Genomic DNA, 27,519 nt, shown 5'->3' on the forward strand with positions numbered 1-27,519 from the left:
TCATTTGGAGAGACGGTATGTGATTTATGGGGATTATAAAAAAAAAAGAATGGGTGGACAACTGTTCAAACACCTTCTAAAAGTGAATTTTGCATAATATGTATATCTCCTACATCCTTAAGCTACAAACACCAGCCCTACAACTTGATCACGAGAGTCATATGCCACATCTCAACAGAACAACTCACATCGGAATTGAATATCAATTGTCTCTTTGAATGGAAATTCATTGGAAAAGCACTACAACCAAAACACAAACACACACCCAACAAGTCAAGTTTTAGTAAAAGGTGGCACAGACTTTATTTTTTTTAGATTTGCAGCACATTCTACAAAGACACCAGAGGGGACAGAGAGAAAGAAAGAGATACGAGAACATGGAAGAGACCTGCCACAACGATTTTCTTTTTTTTTTCCTTTTTTTTTTACAGAGAAGCTTTTATTCCCCCACTCCCCCAAACTGTGGAGAGAAAGGCATCTAGAAAGATCCATCTAAAATGGTAAAAATGCTTACAAACAGACGTACAAAAGCGCCAGCAAGATTTAACGGATCCCAATGTCAATGGAGTACAAATGGACAATCCATCTTCTGAAGTTTTACGAATCTGAAAATCGGGTTGAGAAAACTAGCAACAAAACAAAACAAACAAACAAACAAAAAAAAAAATCCCTCAGGAATGAATCCTTTTCCCACCCTGAATAGCCCCATTTTTCAAATCAAAATAGATGTTTATCCTTTAAATAAAACTGCACTGATATTAAAACTTTAAAGAACTGAACTGAATATTTACACTTCCCCCAAAAGTCTCATCATCAAGAAAAAAAGATAATGGAACAATAAATTCATTGGCAAAAAAAAAAAAAAAAAAGAAGAGAAAAACCATATATGATAACATTCTGCATGTTGCACAGACTAAGCATGCAGCTCTGGTAAGGCCAACAGTGGACATCACAGATGGGCTCCCCCTACTTACGAAACAGTACAATCAATAATGGAAAAAACACGTGCAGAAAGAATATGTCAAAGAAATAAGAGGATCCACTTGCTTTTGAGAAAACTTTTCCCTCAAATATGTTGTTTAAAAAAATATTGTTAGGAGAACTGGCAGGGAGCACATCTACCCAAGAAGCAGAGGAATGTAGGTTCTGAAAACAAGTTGAAGTGAATGGGTATGGCAGTTTGGCTTCGATCTCCACCCTCTAGAAGAACCGACCAGAGTACTGCTTCACGCTGAAAAAGGAAATGACACAGATGAAAACAGAGAAAAAAAAACCTCACAGTGCTGGGTCAGTTCAGCCAGAGGCCAAGTGATTTATAGTCTGAAAATGCTGTTACAATACACAATACAAAACCACAAAAACTCAATGTATAGCATTATAATAAAATAAATACAGTATTCACAAAGCAGGAGTATATCATCTGGTTTATAATACACTGTGCAGGAAAGATAATTAAACATGTTGATTTGCTTGGAGCATTTTAAAGTTGTAAAGGTGTAGTCATACGAGTATGCAACAGGTATTAAAGTCAGCATGAAACATTATTACTAACTAGGGATGGGCATTTTTCAAAAATATTGTATTCGAACATTTGGGCTCATTAAAAAAAAATGAATATTCGAGTATTCATTTACTTAAATGACATTTAATGAGAAAGCCGTTATTTTTTAATCATCAAGTTGTCGTCACCATTTCTGACAAGCTTATGATCAGGCAATAATATACACAAGATTATGTTATATATATTGAGTTTTTTAGCAGAATACATTAAACAATATTTGAAAACAAAATATAAAAAACAAAAGCATTTAAAGGAACACTCCACTTTTTTTGAAAATAGGCTAATTTTCCAACTCCCCTAGAGTTAAACAGTTGAGTTTTACCGTTTTCGAATCCATTCAGCCGATCTCCGGTTCTGGCGGTACCACTTTTAGCATAGCTTAGCATAGTTCATTGAATCTGATTAGACCGTTAGCATCGCGCTTAAAAATGACCAAAGAGTTTTGATATTTTTCCTATTTAAAACTTGACTCTTCTGTAGTTACATCGTGTACTTAGACCGGCGGAAAATGAAAAGTTGCAATTTTCTAGGCTGATATGGCTAGGAACTATACTCTCATTCCAGTGTAATAATCAAGGAATTTTGCTGCCGTATCATGGCTGCAGCAGGCGCAATGATATTACGCAGCGTCTCTCACAAACGTCTCCATGGTTGCAAGGCACGTTCCCTGTGCAAGCAGGGGCTCACAGGTGATGCGTAATATCATTGCACTGCTGCAGCCATGGAAAGGCAGCAAAGTTCCTTGATTATTACGCCTGAATGAGAGTATAGTTCCTAGCCATATCAGCCTAGAAAATCACAACTTTTTATTTTCCGTCGGTCTTAGTACACGATTTAACTACAGAAGAGTCAAGTTTTAAATAGGAAAAATATCAAAACTATTTGGTCATTTTTAAGCGCGATGCTAACGGTCTAATCAGATTCAATGAACTATGCTAAGCTATGCTAAAAGTGGTACCGCCAGAACCGGAGATCGGCTGAATGTATTCGAAAACGGTAAAACTCAACTGTTTAACTCTAGGGGAGTTGGAAAATTAGCCTATTTTCAAAAAAAGTGGAGTGTCCCTTTAAGCTCAAGCATAGCGAAAGGGGAAAAACGCTAATAAAGCAGACTGCGCCAATTATCGTACAGAACGTAGGCTACATATACACTCAAGAGTTGACATATGTTTTTATACTGTTTCACATGTTCACGTTGAGAAAAACAATATCAACATGTTGGGGTGAAAGTTGGCTCCACAGTTTGATAACAATAGGTAAGGCCTATATTATATATATATATATATATATAAAAAATGGTGGGCCACACAAAATATCAACAATATGGGCCCAATTTGGACATTTTCACTTAGGGGTGTACTCACTTTTGTGGCCAGCGGTTTAGACATTAATGGCTGTGTGTTGAGTTATTTTGAGGGGACAGCAAATTTACACTGTTATACAAGCTGTACACTCACTACTTTACATTGTAGCAAAGTGTCATTTCTTCAGTGTTGTCACATGAAAAGATATAAAAAAATATTTACAAAAATGTGAGGGGTGTACTCACCTCTATGAGATACTGTATTATATATAAAATTAGGGCTGTCAACGTTAACTCGTTAACACATGCGATTAATTAAAAATCCTTAACGCGTTAAAACGCACCAAAAAAAAAAAAAAAATTACGGAAGCATGTGAAATTGCGTCATAACGTAATTTATGTCACGCATTTAGATGATGTTAAAGTCCATGATGATTATATCAGAGATGGCAGAGAGAATTATTCATTCCAGTGTCCATTACGCTTTAAAATACGAACTCTCTGTCATTTTCTGTCATTGTAACTGAAGAGCGCGAGCCCTCCTGTTCGGCACGCGCTTGCACCACGGTTCATCCCAAATCTGACGACGCATTTATAATAGGGTTTGTTGAAAACAACGTGCAAAACAGACAGACGGATTCGGCTAATGTATGTTTTAGTCGATGGATGTGCATTCTAGTTTCTCAATACGTTACAACTGCGATGATGGACAAAACAGTCACTGTAAACAAATGTTCAATGACGTACCAAAAGCTCTATGCCTGTCATTTACGGCGTCATCACTCGGGTGTTGATAGCTCTCAAACGCAGGTGAGACCTGAATATCTCACGTTGCCATCTTTGTTTGAACTAAACTCATTTAAACCATGACGCGAAAGAAAGCTTACGCGCTCTGTGAGATTTGTGTGTACTCATCTGAAGCGCGTTCATGGAGAGCCGTGTCACAGCGCGCACATACTCTTGCGCAAACTCTCTTTCAAGTCTTGCACCTAAAAGGACAAATTCACTCAAAAAATATGTCAACATGCCCATCTTAGCGAGTATCTTAACAAACATAGTAGGTTATGTCTTAAGAGAAAAACAAGACTGACAACATGTGTTGTATCAGTATCAGTGTACTCGATCTTTGAATTATGTCTTAAAGGTAAGCAGTCTAATATTCCTGCTTTGTGTGTTTAATGTTAATCAAAAGATTATTTAAATTATTCAAGTTATGCATGCAGTTATTTTATACTTGATTACTTTGTTCAATTTCTGTATCTGAAAACTATTGTTAGATAGTTGAAAACCTGTAAAGCATTGTTGATTTTTTTTATGGGTGGTTTGGTGTACATAAATGTATGAATAATGTTAAATCATATCATTTGGTTATGTGGTGTCCTTTTTTGGAAATACATCTAAATTTACCTTGAAAAATACAGTTTTGTGAAAAATCACACTTCAATCTGATGGTTTACTTTGTTGGATATAGGCAATGATAGCAAAATGGATGTGTTAAACAAGATAAATGGTGTATGCTTAATTTCACGTTAAGTGTGATTTCGCAATTAAGGGTGCGCGATGAAAAATAATAATAATAATCTATTGACAGCCCTAATATTATTTTTTATATATATATATATATATATATATATATATATATATATATATATATATATATATATATATATATATAAAATTTTTTTACAAAACCCCATTGCTTCCACCAGATGGATGGATGCACTTTTTTTGCTTCAAAATAGTACTGCCATTATTAAGCTTGGAAACGCCAGGATATTTTTAAATATATCTCTGATTGTGTTCGTCTGAAAGTCGATAGTCATATACATATAGGATGGCTTGAGGGTGAGTAAATCATGGGATTTTGGGGTGAGCTAACCCTTTAAAGTCAATTTTGAAGATATGCATCCCTAGCACAATTCCGGCTATAAATAAACTTTTTCTAACTCTGAGTTACGATTTCTCCATTAACTATTAAGGCAAAATTTGTAAAAGGCTGCATTACTGACACAACTGCAGCATAAACCAATGAATAAATAGCCATTTGGCAATTGCTTAACCAATAGACCTCAATGCCTAAATAACATCAGCTGAAAAGTAAGGGTGGTCCAACTGAATGGCTGATAATAGTTTTATAGGTGGTCTCTATAAATGCCAATCAGATGATGCAAAACGCGCAAGACAATTTTTCTATGTGCAGCTAAAGTGTCCTCACTATATTCGCTGGTCTCGTCTGGCAGTTCTACAAGGTGTCTGAAAAAGACAATAAATTTGCAATGGACACATTGCAACGACAGCAACCCTACAGCAATGACAGCAAGAAACTAGAGATGTACAATTTTAGTGCATTCCTCTCTAAAAGCCCAAACTTAACGTCTAAATCATCTAGATCAGTGATTGTCATAAAATGCAGTCTACCATGTATCAATGACGCTCAGGATCTGTTGTGCACCAAAACCTCCGGCATCATCTTGTCAGTCATCTCTCCTTACTCTCTTCACGTGATAAGTGAAATCGGACTCCTGCTGTGCTGTGCTGCGACTCTGCAGCTTGTGCTTTATGGAGCAGACGCTTTCAGATTATAACTGTAGCGTCCGTTGAGCAATGGAACTAAGTGGTTTTTATTTGAGAATTGAGAATTGTGAAATTTCAATGGTATCTAAAATTTTGGTTTTGTAACAACCTTATTTCCAGTAAAAATAACTGTATATCATTATCATGAGATAAAATTACTAAGATTTTGGTTATACCGTCCACCCTTAATGTGCACCTAGGAACTGTTCTCAATAATACCACATCAATTAAGAAGAGTAAAACAGGTTCAATTTTGATATCATGCCGACTTTAACAAAATGACTTATTACTGAATACCCATGCAACAGATAATAAGAGTGTGAGTAACAGTGAATAATAAGAGTGTTTCATTTGCATGAGAACATCATTGCATGTTACAGACAGTAGCCAGTTGTTCATTTTGCATTAGAAAGCAGTTACGCTAGCATGTAACAGCAGAAAGGCTGGTTTACGTTCTGTTTGTCCATGCTGAATTAACAAAGGTTACAGCAGAGAGACTTCAAATCAGCTTGATTTCAGACAGAGTATAAACCAGCAAAGACATGGTCAGATGAGAGTACAGATGTTAGTCAGAGTAGGTTAAACCGGCAGGCCTCTTCATTTAGGGTGGGTGAAATGTGTTTGAGGGTAGGGGCAGATGATGCTGGGCCTGTGCTGTAGGGCAGACTGTGATTTGTTGTCACTTCATCTAACTAACAACAACAAAATCACAAGTCTTCCACACAGAAGCAAGCCAGCGTTTACTCCACTCTCCAGGGTCCCACTCATTTGCCCCTCTGTAAATTATGTTTGGATTCTATCCCAAATGGAACTAATAAAACAAACCCTTTTGTACACATTTCACAAAAAGGAAAAAATATGAAAGGTCAGGCAAAGAAGTGCATGAAACAGCAGTCAAATGTTTATGAAGCACAAAGCAAGTGTGTAGAACTACTGAAAGTACATTTTAGTTCTACAAATGCAAAAAGAGACAGGCAATTTGGATTAGCATTTCAGCACCGCTATAGGGGCTTTCACACAGGGTAGTTATAGGAACATCATTACAGGAACTAGCCATCAGGGCAGTCCCCTGAGAACTACATTTTCCCCTAGGGCCAATTTCCTGGATGCATTCGCATAGCCAGTAGAGACTCTGAAGTGACGTAAGCCGTCACAACATCCTGCCACTCTGGTTGTTGCGCGGGACTTGTATTCGACGCCGCTGAGAACACCAGATTCTGAGCACACAGTCCTCCAATTCTTCGTCATCATTAGACTAAGGATCTGTTCAACAGCCCTATCTAATACGCTATTAGATAGACCAGTTGAACAAAGAAAGTAAACAGTATTTTAGTATTATAATGTTTGTCATGTGGTTGATGCCAAATGGATTTCGATTTCCTCCTTAGCTTAGCCTTGTTGAGAAGTGCCTAGACTTCACAGTCAGTCCATCTATTGCTGTTTTCCATATTTGTGGAGTTAGTCTGTGGAATAAGTATACAAAAACTGTGCGTTTACACACTTTTTAAAAATGGCGGGTGCCAGCATTTCATTTGGACAATCAACGTACATTTACATCACTGGTAGTTTTTATTGTGCTGGGTTAGACCCTACTCTGATGCAGGAGATAATTTAGTCCCCCAAAAGGTTTTCCTATAACTAAAATCGTTCCCAGTTCCTGCGGTGTGAACAAGCCAAAAAGCGAGTACTTCCGCCAATAGTTATAGGAACTATGAAAACATTCCTCTGGTGCGAAAGCCCCTCATTTTCACCCTAACAAAATATAAGACTTAGAATACTTAGGAAAAAAGGATTTGTTTGGTTGTTAAGTTTAAGTTTTAAGTGTGTACAAACCAAGTTTGACAAGATAAAGCAGATAAAAATCGTTTTTTTTATGTGCTAACTAGCCTTGGGAACAGAGATCTGGTTCTTCTTCAGAAGCAGTCTATAAGGATTGTTATTGTTAAGTATATTCAGAACCCATATTGAAATCTCATTAGTCCAAAACCCATTCTGATTGGCTATAATTTAGTACAGCATTTTTGTGGTTTCATTGAGCACAGAAAAGTAGCTGGAAACCTGTCGCACCTGGTCAGGACACATGGTGGTTAGGTGTCAGGATGGGGTTGTGGTAAAGTGCAGGAATAGGTGAAAGACTTGCCTGTTCTGTAATAGATACTGGGCATTCTGAATCTGGTCCTGTGTGCCTGTGATGGTAATAATCCGGTCCTCTGAGCCCTCCAGAGGCTCATCGATTTTGATAGAAGCTCCTGACTCATGACGGATCTGCTTGATCCTCTGTCCGCCTTTCCCAATGATAGAGCCGGCCAGCTAGAACAAGAGTTGAGCAAAGCTTTAGTAAGTACGATTCAGGGTTGTCATGGTATGCTAAAAACAAATGATTTGAAGTAGGTGTTAAATAAAATAAAATAAATATCTGCCATTCCACTAAAACCAAGCTAAAAACTGGTTGAAATCTAAATGAAACAACAACAATAAATAGTTATTTTTTATATCACAGTACGCATGTCATCACATCTGGCTCAGATTAGTAGTGGAATTTAATTTGCCTGCATTGTTAATGGATAATCACCAATTTTGCCAAGAAAATAAAACTTAGTTGAACATTATGTAGCCTATGTAGCGAACATTATGTGATACCCTAGCATGTATGTGTCTTCTATGATTTTAATGTGCAACATTATCTGAGCAATCCAATTATCAGGGCTACCCGTTATGAGATGAATAAGGATCTGCACACTGTTAAAGTTGATACCAGAGAAAAGTTGTTTTAATTTTAGTTTTTTTTATTGTTGCTGTATATTCATGATGATAAATCTCCAATTTTGTCTACAATCTCTCAACTTTGATGATGTCTCATTTAAGATGAACAAACCAGTTTTTCAATAATCAACTCTGGACTAGAAATATTCCATTATTTGAACTTTTCAACTAATACTTGATTGTATTGGAAAGGGAAGTAAATGCATAAAACAATCCAAACATTATTGTGAATAAAATTACTAAAACAGAAATTTGTCTGGCCCTAATTAAAGCTATATATATATATATATATATATATATATATATATATATATATATATATATATATATATATATATATATATATATATATATATATATATATATATATATATATATATATATATATAATTATATGTTATATATAATGTTGCATATATATATATATATATATATATATATATATATATATCTTTAATTATATGTTATATATAATGTTGCATATATATATATATATATAATGTTGCATATATATATATATATATATATATATATATATATATATATATATATATATATATATATATATATATATATATATATATATATATATATATATATATATATATATATATATATATCTTTAATTATATGTTATATATAATGTTGCATATATATATATATATATATATATATATATATATATATCTTTAATTATATGTTATATATAATGTTGCATATATATATATATATAATGTTGCATATATATATATATATATATATATATATATATATATATATATATATATATATATATATATATATATATATATATATATATATATATATATATATATATATATATATATATATATATATATATATATATATATATATATATATATATATAGGGTTCCTACACATTTTCCATTTCAAAATTCCATACTTTTCCAGACTCAAATTTCCAGACCTCCTTCCAAACGTTTTTCTGCCATTGGTTAGTCTCTGTCTCCTTTTCTATGTTTTCTCTGCTTCATGTTTGTAGAAGGGTTCTTACAGTCTTTTAGTGATTTTTAAATCAGTGTTTGATTGTTGAAATAAAGTTTTGTATTTAGTATTTACGTCTAGGCCCTTCTCTTCTTAAAACTACGTTGCTGTGTGACTTCTGTTGTGGATTAATTTACAAGTACTAATATATTCCCTGTTTAAAAGGGTAGTGACTTTGTTTCCCTTTCTGACCATACCACTCGCTACATAGGCGTAAATATTTAATTTGTTTAACATTCTAATAATTCGACACATGTACTTCATAGACATTCTTCTCTGATTTATCCATTCTGTTCTGTTGTCAGTATTTGTTGGAATCAAAACATTTCTATAGAGTAGCCTACAGAAGCGCAGTATCAGTTTTAGAAATGTTAGAAATATTTTAGAAATTCACAAGTTTATAAACATCTGCAAAGTAAAAAGAGTTGTAAAAGGTGATGTGTAGGGGGGTCTGGGGGCACCCCCCCCAACGAGAAGATTTTTGTGATTTTAACATGTAAATGAAGCATTCTGGTGCACTCTGACAACAACATAAATGGGAAAACTAACATTTCCTTCAAGTAAAAAAAATAAAAATAATAATAAAATGACAGTATGGCTGAGAATTGACACAAATTTCACAATTGAATGCGATTTTGATTCAGAAGCTTGCTTGATTTTGATTTTGAAAATTTTGATTTTGAAAATTTGATTTTGAAAATTTGATTTTGATTTGATTACCTTCGATTCAATATTGATTCATTTGCGGCCTATCAGGTCAAATACTGTACATGGCAAATTTCCTCAAAGAAAAAAAAATTCAACTAATGCTGTAAATTATACAAGGAACCACAGCTGGTACATCATTATAATAATTGGTTAAAACTGATTTGCAAGCTACTTTCATGTAGGCTAAATTACACATAAGGAAGTTTATATAAATTTTTAATGACAATTATTTTTCTCTTTTTTTTATTATTTAGGCCTAAACATTTAAATGGTGGCTGTCATGAAACAGATTTATACATTTAATATCGAAGCACATGTTAAGTACAAATACAATGAATATGCAACAGCCTATAGTGCATATATTTAGAAAAATGCTCCTCTTGAAGTTCATTTTTGTAGCTGAATAATGAGTTTTTGGCCATTGAACGGCTTTTCTGAGGTAGGCTAAATGTGATATTTTTACATGATGACAGTTTTATTGATGCCTTTCTGCAGTTGAAACAATGATTGATCGATTGCATGTGATACAGAATTCAGTAAGTTGTACTTTATCTTTCAACATTCCTTCGGATGTTCAATCATGTTTATTTTGTGCTGTAACTAGTAAAGCAGAAGAGATGGTCGGTTCACGAGCACTACAGCGATCTATCACGCCACAGAGCACCAAGAAAGATCACGACTCACTCCAGTCTATGGGAAAGTAGCCCATTTTCGATTCTTGTGAGAATCCTGAGACACGCACTCGCCCTGAAAAAAACCTCTTCGGATCTACACGATTAACATAAATTATGTATTTTGATTCAAAAGAGCTAATTTCGCTGTAAAGTGTCTAGTTTGCAGGTATAATAAATTAGAAAACTGAATAGAGACAACAGTCTGGAAACACAAATATTTTTCCATACTCTGATTTCTTTTTTCCATACTTTTCCAGACCTGGAAATTACTCAAATCAAATTCCATACTTTTCCATACTTTTCCAAACCGCGTAGGAACCCTGTATATATATATATATATATATATATATATATATATATATATATATATATATATATATATATATATATATATATATATATATATATATATATATATATATATATATATATATATATATATATATATATATATATAAAGACTCAGATCATTTCCCAATACCACCTGCTTGATTTTCCACCTACTATTTCCACTCACTTATAATGTGTACCACCAAATAAAATGCAAAAAAAAAAAAAAAAAAAAAAATCTAAAAAGAAGCAAATTTCATTTTTAAAATAGTATGAAAACACAAACTATAATAACCTTGCATGTTTTACCATTTTTACAAATGTTTCATTTTACACTCACATCTTTAGGGATGGTCACTTGTGTTGTAATAACAGGCCCACCAATGTCGCTGTAAGAACCTCGACCACCTGATGACACAAACATCTTACTGTGATTCAGCCATTTCATTGTTATATGAAGGCCTCTCATTCGCACGCTTATACAAGCATAATTAAAATATATAATTCATATTCCATTATCACAGTATCTGACACACTCACCAGATTGGAAGGGCTCCCAAGAAGAATTATTGTCTTCAGATGAAAAAAGAAAAGAAAAGAAGATGGAAAAGGTGATCAAGATATCAGAGCTACGACAGTGAAGGATAAAGAGAGAGAAAGGCAGGAAACACTATGCTATCAAGAGGAGTGCAGTGCTCCGTTTGACTGGAGGTAACCTTGAGCTAGTTTGAGTATGTGTGAAGCTGAAAAACACTCACCATATCCACCTCCACTCTGTGTACAACGATGGGGGAAAAATAAACATGGAGTCAATCCAGAGAGCACAAGCATACACTCAAAGCACATTCTACATGGATAACTGATTCTTCAAGCTCCCAATCTGACACGTCTATTTTAAGCAATAAACCACTCAAGACCATGCAATACAGTGATTTTACTATGCTTAACCCAAAAATTATAATTGTGCCATGCCTTTCTCACCCTCAAACCATCCTAGGTGTATATGACCATCTTCATTCAGACAAACACAATCTAAGTGATATTTAAATATATCCTGGCTCTTCCAAGCTTGATAATGGAAGTGAAGGGGGTGTGAGATTTTGAAGCCCAAACAAGTGCATTCATCCATCATAAAAGTAACCCATACAGCTCCAGGGGGTTAATAAAGGCCTTCTGAAGCGAAGCGATGGGTTTTTGCAAGAAAAATATCCATATTTAAAACTTTATAACCCATCGCTTCGCTTCAGAAGGCCGTTATTAATCCCCTGGAGGCATATGGATTGCTTTTATGATGGATGAATGCACTTATTTGGCTTGGAAGGGACAGGATATATGTTAATATAACTCAGATTGTGTTCATCTGAAAGAAGATAGTTGTATACACTTAGGATGGCTTAAGGGTGGGTAAATCATGGGATAATTTTCATTTTGGGGTGAATTATCCCTTTAGATTGGTTTTTGGTCACTGCTTCGCCACACACCTAACACTCCTTACCACTGTAAAATACTTTACAGGCCTGGGTTCAAGGGGCATATTGCTTTTTAAAAACTGTGGCAACAGCAATATGACATAAGACACTAATTATCAATAAATCATTCAACATTTTCATTGCATTGTGACATTTTCATGACAATTAAGCACATTTACCCTAATTTTCATTCACAAATTTTCACAATATTAAATTCACTGCATTACAATTTCTTTTAAATATAATTACTATATTACAGCAGTGAACCCAATGAACAATGAAAATGGAAGGAATATGCATTATGGTATTAGGAATCAAAGGAGGAAAATGTATTAGTTTGTCTTGAATTTACCAGATTTATTTATTAGAAGAATTTCAAAATTGCAAAATATAATAAATAAATTGCTGTTATAATAAAACATAACTATTCTAAAGAATTTATAACATCATTGATATTATAGGTGATTGATAGATCATTGATAAAATTATATTATAGAAACAAGACCTGGATGCATTTTTTGCCAATGGTCCAGCTGAGCATATTGGCTGCATTACAGCAGCTTAGAATGTACCTCATCCAATTAGAGTCTAAACTATCAGTTTGTAAAACAGAATTCAATGTGGACAACGACAAGCTTGCCATCTTCCAGAACGCTCAACTCACTCAGAGCCCAAAGTTCATTGGTGAGTGTGATGGCTTTCACCTACGTATTTAACTGCTCCTTGGTAACCAAGGCAACAAGTGATTCAAAAATCTGTTGCCAAGCAACAGCAGGCCAAACCAGTGCACTAGGCATAAGAGCTTCACATATGCATCTATTACACTGTCACTTCAGAGAGAAAGAACAAGCCATTCCACTTTTTTCTGAAAGTGCCCATTAATGAAAGGAAAAAGACTTTCCTTTACAATGATAGATGACCATCAAGTAATGAGTTTCAGTATATGTTGCAAAAATACAAATTCACATGCAAATTTTTATTTATCCTCACCATGCTCTCGTAGCGGTCTCCAGGTCGCCCCCTTCGGTCACTGCTTACAGGAAGAGAGACATGCTTAATTTGATATGCTTGTAGGGGGCATGCATCTTAAATCTCTGAAATAACCCAACATCCTGAGAGGCCAAAAGCTATACGTAAAAACCCACAGAAAACTAGAAATAACAAAAATTACATAAAATAAATGTTTAAATTTAAAAGGCTGTCATTTAATTAAAATTTTAATTGAACAAAGCAGTATAATTTTATCACATTGCTGAGAGAGCATATTCACTAGAAAGGAGACTTCCTAAAGTAATTTTTACAAAAAATGTTCACAATGTGCATGTCAATTATTTTTTTTCTTTTCAACCAATGTAATTTATCAGCTTTTAGATCACACTTAACAAACCCATCTTGAGTTCTCAGAAGTCTTTAATTATGCTTTCTCCTTTTATGTTGGTTTGCAAAGATGTAGTGTGCCAATAAATTTTACTTCTGTTCAGGTCAACAGTATTCATTTTGCAGCCCGTGTAAAGTTTTGCATTTTGGTGTAAAAAGGCTGTAGGGTAGTTAAATTTACTGCTTTTGTGGTTACTTACTTTGGTCTGTCATCCATATTGCTGTGATAGCTCTGGTGGGAAAATCGATCACCTCTGAAAACAAAAATGGCGTAATAAGTTATTCTGGTATGACTCATGATATACAAAATAGGACAGAGAACTCACAGAAGCTGCACTGATTTCCTCATTTACATTGCATTGCAAACTGCATTGATTTCCTCATTAACAATATCAATGGTAATCAATTAAAACACAAAAGCTGTGGGAAAGATAATTTAAAAAAAAAATAAAATAAAAATTACATGAACATGGGGGGCTTCCTGCACTTGAATGTGGACAACAGCAACAATAAAAACAAGATATAATAATAATAATAATAATAATAAAAAAAAAAAAAATTATAGTTCTCGAATAACAATAATTCAATAAATTACAGTTCTTATTGTTATCGTTATAATTAATTAGTCCTTGTTGCAAATATAAAACCATGTAGGTTGTAGAAAACACTGCAATGAACAGTGAGCAACATTCTCTACATACCCTCCTCTAGGTGGTGGTGGTGGGGGCAGAGGCAGATTTCGGGCCCTACTGCCCCCACGTCCTCCTCTCCCTGGTGGGGGTGGAGGTGGTCCGCGGCGTGGGCTCATATCGTCATAATCTCTTCTGGAAGGGGGCATGGGACGACCACCACGGCCAGGAGGCATGCGATCGAACCCTCCCCGGCCTCGCATCGGGAACCCACCCATAGGCCGTCGCCCTCTCTCTTCATACATCATGGTAAAGCCGCCATAGTCATATGTCTCATCATAAAAGTTTGGGTCATAAGGCTGTGCTCGACCTTTAATAGGAGCCTAGAGATAACACAGGACAAATATAAGCTTTATTTAAGAAGCAAAGTGTTTACATTACCTATATAAAATCTGGATGTTGCTACAATGCCAAAAGAGAAGAAATATATATATTTATTTTTATTTTTGTTTGTTTGTTTGTTTGTTTGTTTGTTTGTTTGTTTGTTTTAAAGTCCTTGCATCTGTGTCATCTTCTCACCTCTGAAATCAGCTCTAGGATGACCTTGATGCACTCAACCACACGCTCCGGTTTACCCCCCACTAACACTACGCGGTCAGTGGAGTGGGGGCAGCATTCCTGGAAGAGCTTGATTGTAGTCTGGGTATTCTTAAAAATGAATACAATTTCTAATCAGAGAAATGCATTTTTTTGGTTAAGCTGATATAAATATGCTAAGATTCCTGGTTCCTAAATCTATTATTTTACGACATGTGGTATTTTTAGCACTGTGCATACCTCCCTCAGTTCCTTGATCTTGGCACCTTTGACTCCAATAATGCCTCCAGCCAAACTCTGATGAATCAGCAGACGCAGCTCACAGTCAAAGTCAGTCCCGCTATAGTGCTGATACTGCCAAATATACCAAAAAAAAAAAAAAAAAAAATAGAATGTTTAAGGACACGTGCAAACCAAAATACATATACACATATACATATACATATACACATATATATATATATATATATATATATATATATATATATATATATATATATATATATATATACATATACATATACACATATATATATATATATATATATAACAGTTTATATATTTTTAGTAAATGACAAATACTAATGTACTGTATACAAACAGTATAGCTTTCCAATTTGTAACAGAACATTGTATACAGTTGTCCAAATCATGCTTTTGGAACAATGCATCAACTTTTAGAGTAGATTAGTGTACAGATGGCCTCAAAGTTAACAGATATGGACTTAAGATCTTCGATTCTGGGTTTAGTATGCTCACCTCCTCCAGTGTAGGGATGATCTTCAGCAGAATCTCACCAATGGTCTCTATATCTGCACTCACACTCAGGATACTATAGCAGCACATCAAGTGAAATGAAAGACAAAAGCAAAACAAACCGATACAAAACTTTAGATCCTGAGCCCTGCTGCATACCACAAAGCAATGAAGTAGGGGGAAATAACACTTTGAACCAAAAGAAAGTAAATTAAAAAGAAGACTGCTGAACACATGTTTTAAGTCTTCCAACACTGGACTGAGATACGGGCAATTGACATGCACTCAGTTCTCGTACATTCAATTAATACAGGCCTTGAAGAGATGGGCGACAGTGGAAGGGGCTGAGACTCAAACAGGCACTGTATGGCTACATGAGCCGAGAGAGAATGAGAGAGAGCAAGACAGGCCTGCTTATCACTATCCCACCACCAGATCATTTGGGAGAAGAAATAAAATAAATAAATAAATAAAATAAATAAAAAGTCTCTTGCAATTCACTCTACGGTGCCATCAGCACGTCACATTCTCTCAACGACGAGAGAAACCAAACCAAAAACTAACAGAAGCAGCAAAAGAACAAGGCGAAGGGGAAGGGAAGAATGAGAGATTTTTGCAGATTAAGAACCTGAACATATGTGGGCAAAGAGAGAAAAAACAAGGGGAAGGAAATGCAGCACCAGAGAAAAATCAAAGACAACAGTGATGAGTGACAGAGGGCCGCGCCACGGCACTAGCTCAGAATCATGGACAGTGATGTTGTGAACAGTGAGGGAGGGGGGCTCAGGGGTTGGGGGCAACAAGAACAGAGCGAAAAAGAGATGGGCTTTTCCACAGTTCACTGTCAGCATCATCAACAATGAAAAGAATCATCCAAACTAGGGCTGGGCAGTATAATGATGCATAGGACGCAATAACTGATAGATATTTTGCTGTATTATGGCAACTATACTTGAATGCATTAATGTGACAGACTGTTAAGTTACCGCAAAAAACAAGAAGTATTGCAAAAATACTAGTGATGCACCGAAAAGAATTTTTTCGCAAATCATCAAAACTGAAATTAAAGATTTCATTTAGAAACTGAAAATAATGTTGCTGTAATTATATTTTGGTAACTGGTAACTCTTTATGCTTTTCAGGGTGTCATGTTCTCAGGTGATAAATTTAACCAGCCGTGGTAAGGTTCGCAGTTAAGCCGCTACTCTATAGAATCATTTTGGTTGCATGTGAGAAGTGCTAATTAAACGTCACTGTTTCGGTCAATGATTTCGGCCCTCCAAAACTATATTGGCCAAACCTGAAAATTATTTTTTTGCTGTTTTAACCGAATATTTTTGATCGTCGACATTTTGGTGCATTACAATAAAATACAGAGTAGGACAACTGTGACATTTAGTTGTTTGTGGTTATTGAGGAATGATGCAACTTCTAAAATTAATATTGAATTCAATTGAAGCATGGTCACAGGTGTAACTTTTTAATAAATCTGAACGCAGATTATCCAATCGGATTTTATTATTGGTTTTATAATATTAGTTTTATTGTTTTGAGTCGTTCGTTTTACCAATGTTAAAGCTGATTTTGCTATCAGACTTAATCATTTGTTATGAATAACCTGATAATTTGGTTTGTATCCATTATGTTCCAAATAAAAAGAGAAATGTATAAGTTACCTTTAGCTTGAAACACATACGTCATGGTTATTTAAAACTTTTTTCGTTGAATGTGCACCAAAATAACATTATGGTCATACCGCCCACCCCTAATCCACACATTCAGTAGAGACTAATATGAGTGCAGTCTCTCTCCATCTGAGCCAGGAGAAGTGATTGATTACATACAATTCTGTGCAACAAAGAAAGTTCGCAAATTATATTCAAAGACTTAATGGGGGTGTTGGGGGAGGAGAGAAGACATATATATATTTAAATATACAAAAACAAAATACAAGAAAAAAAAAAAAAAAAAGTCAAATGGAACAATACACGTTTCTTAAAAGGGGGGGGGGGACTATATGTGTGAAAATGTTAAAATGAAACAGAAGGCAGGTTATCAAAGACATGTGTTCTCTTTCTAATCAGGCAGTGAGGCAATAACTGGTGGGACATACCGCTCTGGGCCACTGCTGTCTGGGACTGATACACTGGCATTGTACTGCATTGGTCGTGGAGGTTGGCATTGGGCAAGGGCATTCAATCACATGATGTCAAGTAAGGTGCCCGTTTAAGGAGGGGCACATTTATGGGCGGGGCCAACCGGGGTGTCAGGTGGGCGGGCGGGCGATCAGGGGCGGAGGTTGGGCCAACATCAAGGTGGGCAACGCAGGAGGGGCAAGTCGATCCAGTACATGGGCAACGGAGGAAGGTGGCCAAAAACAAAAAAAAAGTAAAGGAGAGGGAAGAGGGGGAGAAGGAATACATTTTTAATTGAATACAAGGCTTTACTCATTAATCTACTGTCCATTTTTCTTTTTCTTTTTTTGAAGAGACTTGGCAAAGAATGCACAAGAAACAGGGCTGGACAGATCTGAAGACACTTTTAAATGTAGAACCACTGGGCAACAGTGGTTCATACAGGACTATGGGTCAGCTCAAGAGTCAAGACATCTGTAATTGGGTTTTCGAAGTGGGGGAAAGTGAAAGAGAATGCCTTCAACAATATTAAGTTGAGAAGTACTTCCCCTTTAATACACAATGTCAAAGACTCACAAAATAGCCCCATTTCAGAGAGCTTGTCTGTCCAAATGAGCCAACCTATAGCTATAAAACGGAAGATCTGCCCTCAGGATCAAATGCATAAAAATCTTTGGAAGGATTTTAATGGGATTTTAATGGACGGATTGGTGTCATGAGTTTTGATTTATGGGATTTCAAATCCGACTGATTTGTGTTTTTGGCTGATAAAGCTGAAATGCTCAACTGTTGGTCAAAGGATGTTGTCAGAAGTCTTGTTAATACTTGACCATTAGAGAACATTGTTTAAAAGTTCATGATAAGCATGCAGCATGGTCTTAATACTCACATCTGTGCGCAAGGCTTTAATGTTCTTGCCTCCCTTTCCAATCACAGCCCCTGCATTCTGAAAACACAAAATTACATTGTTAAAATGTCATCTATATTGAAGAAATGGAAAAGAAAAGTGCATGTACGGCTTTACTCACTTTGCTCTGGAGAAGCACCCTGAGTTCCACCATTTCATCTGCGTTGCGGGAGCGTTTGAATGCCTGTTCCTCATCCATGTCCTCAGCAGGGCGCTTGCCTGAGGGAACACAAATCTGGCACTTGAGCTTCAACAACAATTAAGACATTCCTGTTTATCAAACTGCTCGTTCTGAGAAAGTGCCACAGTGGAATTCAAAACATAACCAGACACAAGTGGATGAAGTTCCCAAAAAAATTAAGGACCTATTTAAAGCAAGTTTAACAAATAACTGCCTTTTATTTACGTTAAAATCCAAATATATAAATGGAGTCCAAAGGAGACCACCAAAGAATCTGATTTAGCATTTTTAGAATTTAACAATCATTCATATACACATGTTGTGCTGAAAGCTAAAGCTTTTGGGCCAAAAGAGTGCAAGAGTCAGGTTCTGGAAATAAAATCCCATTCATTTTCTCCATAGGGGAATTGATTTTTATTGATAACTTATAAATCTTTAAAGACAGGCCTCCTGTGAGCTCCGGAGTTGTTAATCTATGGTACATGCTTTCTTTGAAGCCATCACTCTGCAATTTCAACTTAACTGTCACCAAATGAACATTTTAGTGCTCATCCACTCCCATTAAGAACTGTAAATAACACAGAGCCAGTCTCCATTATGTGTGTGCGTGCGTTTTTGTGATTTATGAGGACACAAATTTGTATAATGACATGGGTATTACACTGGTATTACGACGTAAACATGAAATAGGACATTTCATGAGTCCTCATATTTAAAATATATTTAAAAACATACTAAATGTTATTTGATAATGTTATTAAAAATGTAAAAATGCAGAATGTTTTCTGTGATTGGGTAGGTTTAGAGGTAGGGGTAGTGTAGGGAGATAGATGTCCTCATCGACGTGCATGCAGACCACTAGTAGGCAGTGCCCGTGGTCATGTTGAGTATCAAAACAAAAGCCGAAGAAGTAGCTCGTCATGTACGTTGTCAGAGAAGCTTACAAACAGAAACAGCAAATAGGTAAAGACTTTTGTTGCAGTATGACTGTATGTGTCTTCTGAAACAGAGTGTTTTTTCATTCATATGGAAGTTGAAAGTGCTCGCTCTTCTCCGATTGCTCCGCGCAGTTTTTTGACCCGAGGGAGGGGTTCTAGCAGACCAATCACAGTGCTGCTGGTCCACGTAGAATTGACGCGGTTACATTTTTGAAGAGGTGCGCGTCAGGCTACATCGCATGCTACGCACAGTCTTCGCCATAGCTACGGCGTACACTCGACGCAGAAGTATAAATCAGGCTTAATGTGTGTGCACTAGCTTGGATTGGTTAAAATGCACAGGACAAATTCCGAGTATGGGTTACCATACTTGATCTTCACGTCACTTTCACTTATAACGAGAACACTATTGTAATAGAATGTTGTAAATTCTTTGTGCTTTTGTTGCCCTTGTTTCAGTGTTGTTTTTACAGGAAGTGCGCATCCAGAGCACGGTCAAGTTCCCATGCGCATTCACGTCCTTTTGTGCAGATGTAAGTTGTAGTATTCTTTTAATCAGATTTAGGCTATACAACATAAATCTCATATGGGATGCATTTGGTTGAGTTTATTAATACGCTAGCAAAGGGCTTCAGTTTACCAGTGTTCAATCACGTTTCAGCTTCGCCTATTCATCAATCAGCTGTTCCTTTTAGATGTTTTTTTTTTTTTTTTTGAAAACATTGATGCATTATTGATAATCTAGCAATTATTTTTCTAGTCATATTTTAATAGACATCTTATGTCTTATTTTTATTTGTCAGCATTAATTTTTAGTGTTTTGATAAAAATATTTTCATTATCATCATCATGACAGACATGTCTCACCCCAGAGTACTTGTTCTTGAGACCCATCAGTACTCGAAATGAAAAAAAAAAAAAAAAAAAGGAGACAAAAACGCACATCCCTACTCTTTAACAAAAACTTTTTTTTTTTTTTAAATTGGACAAAAACATCCAAAACCAAGACCACAGAAAAAGTGGGCGGGCCCTGTTGCACTATATTCAAAGACTATACATTACCGTTAGTGTCAATGTTACTGAAAGTGATCTCTTCTTCCTGCTGCTCAATTTTTGTCTCCATTGTCTTCAGCCAGCAGTCAAAATGGAATAGGCTGTCCTCGACGGGTAACTCTAAGAGACATAGTGTGTTGAGTGTTAAAGCAATGAAGAAAATACACCGTTTTTAAAAGTCAACATGAAATCAAAAATATCCTTATTTAAAGGTGCCCTAGAATCAGTTTTTACAAGACGTAATATAAGTCTAAGGTGTCCCCTGAATGTGTCTGAAGTTTAAGCTCAAAATACCCCATAGATTTTTTTTTTATTAATTTTTTTAACTGCCTATTTTGGGGCATCAAACTATGCACCTATTCAGGCTGCGGCCCCTTTAAAATCGCACGCTCCCTGCCCCCCGAGCTTTCGACTATAATACAGTTCATTTACAAAGTTCACACAGCTAATATAACCCTCAAATAGATCTTTACAAGATGTTCGTCATGCATACTGCATGCATGCATTGGATCATATGAGTATAGTATTTATTTGGATGTTTACATTTGATTCTGAATGAGTTTGATAGTGCTCCGTGGCTAAAGCTAACATTACACACTGTTGGAGAGATTTATAAAGAATGAAGTTGTGTTTGTGCATTATACAGACTGCAAGTGTTTAAAAATTAAAATAGCGACGGCTCTCGTCTCTGTGAATACAGTAAGAAACGATGGTAACACATTTAACAGTAAATTAGCAACATGCTAACGAAACATTAAGAAAGACAATTTACAAATATCACTAAAAATATCATGTTATCATGGATCATGTCAGTTATTATCTGCCATTTTTCGCTATTGTTCTTGCTTGCTTACCTAGTCTGATGATTCAGCTGTGCACAGATCCAGACGTTAATACTGGCTGCACTTGACTAATGCCTTGAACATGAGCTGGAATATGCAAATATTGGGGGCGTACATATTAATGATCCTGACTGTTACATAACAGTCGGTGTTATGTTGAGATTCGCCTGTTCTTCAGAGGTCTTTTAAACAAATGAGATTTACATAAGAAGGAGGAAACAATGGTGTTTGAGACTCACTGTATGTCATTTCCATGTACTGAACTTTTGTTATTCAACTATGGCAAGATAAATTCAATTTTTGATTCTAGTGCACCTTTAATGAAAACCAGGGATGCACAATATATTGACCACCATATCGATATCGGCCAATATATGTCCATTTTAAATGTTATCGGTATCACCCCGAAAAGAAAATCTGGCCAATATTTTAAAGCCGATAAACAATGAATTATTTCCTCCAGATGAGACACTTAAGATGCACACTGTTCGCATGATGATTTTGAATTGCTTGAAATAGGATTTAAATCAATTCAAAAATGAAAATAGAGTTAAGTGCAACATGTCGTGCAAATCTGTCATATAGGCTAAATAAAATTATAACGATAACACTACTGTACAAGAATGTTGTGAATTCTTTGTTTGCCTGCGTTTTAGCACATTGTTAAGGGATATGCGCATTCATAACAGCGTTACACCCTCAGGACTAGCATAGTTCGCTTGTCAATTTGCAGCCTTTTGTTTTGCGACTGTAAGTTGTAATATTATTTATTTTGTATGCATATATTATATATATATATTACAGTGTTCAGCGTAAATGAGTACACCCCTTTAAAAAGTAACATTTTAAACAATATCTCAATGAAGAAAAACTATTTCCAAAATGATGATGTTTAATATAACATCTGTTTAGCTTATAACATAAAAGTAAGGTTAATAATATAAAAACACATTTTTCAGCTTTACTCAAATTCGGGTGATGCAAAAATAAGTACACCCCACAACAAAAACTACTACATCTAGTACTTTATATGGCCTCCATGAATTTTAAAGACAGCACCAAGTCTTCTAGGAATGGAATGAACAAGTTGACAACATTTTGCAACATCTATCTTTTTCCATTCTTCAAGAATGACCTCTTTTAGAGACTGGATGCTGGTTGGAGAGTGATGCTCAATTTGTCTCTTCAGAATTCCCCATAGGTGTTCGACTGGGTTCAGATCAGGAGCCACTGAATCACTTTCACCCTGTTCTTCTTTAGTAATCCAACAGTGGCCTTAGATGTGTGTTTAGGATCATTGTCGGAAAAGAGCATGACAACCGAGGGCACAAAGTGATGGTAGCATCTTCTCTTTCAGTATAGAGCAGTACATCTGTGAATTAATGTTGCCATCAATGAAATGCACCAGCAGCACTCATGCAGCCCCACATGACACTGCCACCACCATGTTTCACTGTAGGCACCATGCATTTTTCTTTGCATTCCTCACTTTTGCGACACCATACAGTTTTGAAGCCATCAGTTCCAAAAACATTTATCTTGGTCTCATCACTCCAGAGTATAGAGTCCCAGTAGTCTTCATCTTTGTCAGCATGGACCCTGGCAAACTCTAGGTGGGCTTTTTTGTGCCTGGGCTTTAGGAGAGGCTTCTTTTGTAGACAGCACCCATGCATGCCATTCCTCTGCAAATGCCGCATTGTGTCACGGGAAATAGTGACCCCAGTTTGGCTTTCTACTTCTTTAGATAACTGCAGTGAACTTGCATGCCGATTTTCTTCAACACTTCTCATCAGAAGACGCTCCTGTCAAGGTGTTAACTTCCGTGGACGACCTGGACGTCTCTGTGAGATGGTTGCAGTTCCATCTTTTTAAAATGTTTGTACCATTTTTGCTACAGTATTCTAACTGATAAGTAAAGTTTTGCTGATCTTCTTGTAGCCTTCACCTTTCTGGTGTAAAGAAATTGTTTTCTTTCTCAGGTCTTGTGACATTTCTCTTCCATGTGGTGCCATTGCTGACAGCATGAAATGGGAAGGGGTTTTAACACCCTTTTATAGTCAACTGTCTGCTGGACACCTGTGTAATGAATAATTAGACTCACCTGTGGTTGAATTCTTGTTAAATTAGACATTTGTAGTCTAAAATCTAGCTTTGCTCCAGAGACTTTCAGTGGGGTGAACTCATTTTTGCATTTTGCATTTTCTCAAAAAGCAATGCACAACATTAATAACCATGATTGGGACTGTCATATTACATAACATTAATAATAAGAACACTATAAGTTGTGAATTCTTTGGGTTTAGTGGACGTGTTTCATCGCGTTGTTACGGAAAGAGTCCATCAACAACAGGAGTTACACATTCTGACTAGCACGTAACTTCACTTGTTAAGTTCACTTATGCATGTGTGTCATTTTGTGCAGATACAAGTTGTAATATGTTTATGTTGTATAAATATCTGATTAATCTTATGTAGGATGGGTTTCATTGAGTTAATTAACCCGCTAACAAAGCGCTTCAGTTTATCAGTGCTCATTCAGCTTTTCAGCTACACTGCACATAGCTAAGTGCTGTTATTTGAAATGGCAGCTAATACTAATTTTAGATGTTTCTTTTTCGAAAACATTGATGCATTATTAATAATTATATTATTGTCTGTGCATGGGCTATTTTATTTATGGCACATGCATTTTGAATCTTTACTTATTTTGTCCATCAGAAGTGTGCTTTCACTTTAATTGAGCGTCAGCAGGGCAGCAAAAATAGACTCTGCGCAGAAATCCCCACTTCACTTCTGCTCACGCATCGCTCCTGCTTGATGCTCACACGCTGCTCCTGCTTCAGGTGTGAATGCACTCATTGGTTAACATGCACACCGGAAAAAAAATGCACGCTGCTCACGCGCCACTCACGCTTGCAGTGTAAACTGGCGTATACACAAGTAATGCTGTCCAATGTCTTGTTTGCATAATTTAGGAATTATTTTATTTCTCTGTAAGGCAACGTTGTTGTTGTTTTTTTTGTTTTTTTTGATAAAGACAGTTGGACATAGGAGGGTAAAATTAACTTTAAATGTTAAGGAATCTTACACTTGTTTAAACTAAGCTACTGCATTGTATATACTTGTAAGTGCTTGGGAAATGGCTTTTAATGGTGGAAATGTTGAAAAATGATATCAAAATTTGGATTTAGATTTAATGGCCAATATATTGGTTACCAGATTTCAAATATAAAGAATTATCCTTATCGGCCAAAATGTTCATATTCATGCATCCCTAATGAATACACTTTTTTTTGTCAAATTGTTAAAAAATTTGATTTATCAAAATGTAATTGCTTGCTCCATATCTGAAATAACTTTCAGCTGATGTCAACAAGGCTTTATATTTCTTAATACCTCCATCCATCTGTCAGTGGTTCTGATTTATATGGCGATCCAACGCGGTAACAGAATCCGTACAAAAAAGTAAGCAAAAGTTCTTAAAATCAATCATTGAAATGTACTGATTATTTGAAGAACTACATAGGCCCAACAATATGCAAAATTGTTAACATGATGTAGACTGAACAGGATGATCAATTTATGCTACAATCCTGGGGCGTTTGACTGGACTATTGGTCTTTGATATCAACAACAGAAAATAAAGGAAGTGCTTTCTCCTGCATTGAAAAAGATAAGCCTGTTTATTCTTTCATCTGAACTATACATGATAACATGGTTAGTTTAATTCATTATTTGCATATAACACCATTATTTCCCAGAATAAACCAGTTGAAAATCACTGACACAGAGAAAACTTTTTTCACAATCCAATAATTTCCAGATTAATAAAATCAAGTCCTGTTCTACAGTTTTATCCTGTTCACTCTGAAATATGTCATATTAGGGAGTCAAAAAAGTCTGTGTCTGTACCATGGAACAGGGATAGTATTAGATGACAATACTATGGTACTGAATATAACCATTTTCATGCACAATGGTATTTACATGATAATGTAGAGAATACCATCGAATTACTAAGGTGTATATCTTCAAAAATGGTACTTTTCTGGGGTTTTTTTCCTTGTCTGATATGATACAAATATGTTAAGCATATGGTTACTTTAAAAAGCAAATTCAAAATACAAACAAAAACAAGGTATACAAGAAAGAACGCAATAAAAAAACACACAAGACCATTTAAATGCCTAGTGCATTTTTTACAGACAAAAAAATTGGGACCTGACTAACTAACATTCACACTGGTCATAAGGACTAACGTTAGTTTAGGGTTGTGTCAAGGCCCAGTGCTTCAAAATGGTGCGCATGTAGCATTTAGCCTGCTAGCCTTACAGTTACCATAACAGTACAAGCATGAATTAATTGACAACACAGCTGCATTTTACTGAACTTCACAAGAGAAAAACGTGCCAATTTTGCAGACTATAACGAGAACATCTGTCTAAAAATTTTAAATAAACGTCCTATTTTTTACACTTACGATCAATGGGCACAAAATGGCTTGCAAAGTGACAACACCGGATTTGGTTAGTCCATTTACTTCACTTATTTATAAACAGTTTGTTTCTGCGTGCAAGATTCTGCTTTGGTTAAATAGTAGGGGAAATTATTGTCTGATGACTGTTGCGTCTGACCAGCAGGAAACTCTCCATTTTGAGAAATGCTTATCTTAGCAAGCTAGCAGGCTAATTTACAGCACGGCGACGTATATAATGGTCTAATCAACGCTCGACATTTCTGTTATTTATTATTGCCGGAAATAACAGTAAAATTGTCAACGGAAGTGCCTTTGTAGTAATATGATTCAAAATATTTAACAAACCTGCAGGCAGCCCTTCCGTCACACCAATTTTCGCCCGAAATTTCTGCGCCTTCTACCTTGATTTCATTGTAGGTTTACATGCATTTTTTTAGCTTCGTGATTGGCTATACCGGAACTCAAACGCGCAGCTGTATTGGTTGAAAACACTGTCAATATAAAATCTAAGAATCTAATTGGGTAACGAGGCTGTCAGCCTTGCAATATTGCCCCGCCCCTTAGTATTTGCTTTCATTACGGACTATCGTCATAGCAACTGAGAAGCGCTGTCGTTATCCTGCGTTTAATAGCTTGGTATCATATATCATAAATTAAAAGAGAGAATTTGTTTCAATTATCGCCTGTACTCACAAATTTACTGATGATAAACTTCTTGTCTTTCGCATTGGACTGGTTTGGTTTACACTGCATTGTGAAAAATAATAGGCTACAAAACTCAGTAAAACTATAGCCTCCTAAAACCCAGGGGAAAAAAGGGTTTGTGAATTTAGTATTTTTTTATGTCATTAAATTGTTTAAAGCATAAGAAACTAATGGGGAAAAAATTGAAAATTATATTTTATTTATATGTTTTATTATATTATTATTATTATTTATATGTCCTCATAAGTGGACACCAGGACACAGTTGTTTATAAAATAAAATGACACGAAATTACATGTATAGGCAAAAACAATGTTTGTTTGTTTTTTTCATTCACCAATCAATTTTTAGGTTTCAGGATTTTTTTTAAAGGGGAACTAAGATTTGCGAAGCTCCCCCTACAGGTTCCTTAAGTGAATCACGTAAATACTACATGCGCAGCTCTGGACTACAACGCTCACCAGCGCAGTAGTTTTGCAAATACAGTACAAGAAATCTTGATGGAGGTGGGTAA

The 27,519-nt window shown here is 35.6% G+C and overlaps 1 protein-coding gene across 4 annotated transcripts; it reads right to left on the reverse strand.

Annotated features, from left to right (window-relative positions):
* hnrpkl (heterogeneous nuclear ribonucleoprotein K, like) lies at window positions 1–26,756 on the reverse strand. Of its 4 annotated transcripts, none has more exons than XM_067406144.1 (16): window positions 26,646–26,756; window positions 20,991–21,101; window positions 18,931–19,028; window positions 18,792–18,848; window positions 17,881–17,924; window positions 15,771–15,843; window positions 15,252–15,365; window positions 14,994–15,122; window positions 14,487–14,797; window positions 13,986–14,039; window positions 13,399–13,438; window positions 11,698–11,713; window positions 11,480–11,512; window positions 11,280–11,347; window positions 7,579–7,748; window positions 1–1,231 (listed from the first exon to the last, which is right to left on the reverse strand). In XM_067406144.1, exons 2-16 carry the CDS (start codon window positions 21,049–21,051, stop codon window positions 1,201–1,203), a joined length of 1,299 nt encoding a protein of 432 aa, XP_067262245.1. In that variant the 5' UTR covers window positions 21,052–21,101; window positions 26,646–26,756; the 3' UTR covers window positions 1–1,200. The 4 variants fall into 4 exon arrangements, with proteins under 4 accessions (XP_067262245.1, XP_067262244.1, XP_067262246.1 ...); XM_067406143.1 differs by having other exon boundaries at window positions 13,399–13,441; XM_067406145.1 differs by lacking the exon at window positions 11,480–11,512 and having other exon boundaries at window positions 2–1,231; window positions 13,399–13,441.
* Between the last annotated feature and the right edge of the window lie 763 nt (window positions 26,757–27,519).

The sequence above is a fragment of the Chanodichthys erythropterus genome, chromosome 13 (genome assembly GCF_024489055.1).
Source record: "Chanodichthys erythropterus isolate Z2021 chromosome 13, ASM2448905v1, whole genome shotgun sequence".
Lineage (NCBI taxonomy): Eukaryota > Metazoa > Chordata > Actinopteri > Cypriniformes > Xenocyprididae > Chanodichthys > Chanodichthys erythropterus.

Bases quoted from the DNA above. Each gene is read 5' to 3' on its own strand.
- hnrpkl (XM_067406143.1), bottom strand. From the start codon at position 21,051: ATGGAGACAAAAATTGAGCAGCAGGAAGAAGAGATCACTTTCAGTAAC. The intron at 18,849-18,930 runs GTGAGTAAAGCC...TTGTGTTTTCAG, and splicing joins GGGTGCTTCTCCAGAGCAAA to AATGCAGGGGCTGTGATTGG. The intron at 13,442-13,985 runs GTAAGTAACCAC...TCTTCCTGTAAG, and splicing joins AATATGGATGACAGACCAAA to CAGTGACCGAAGGGGGCGAC.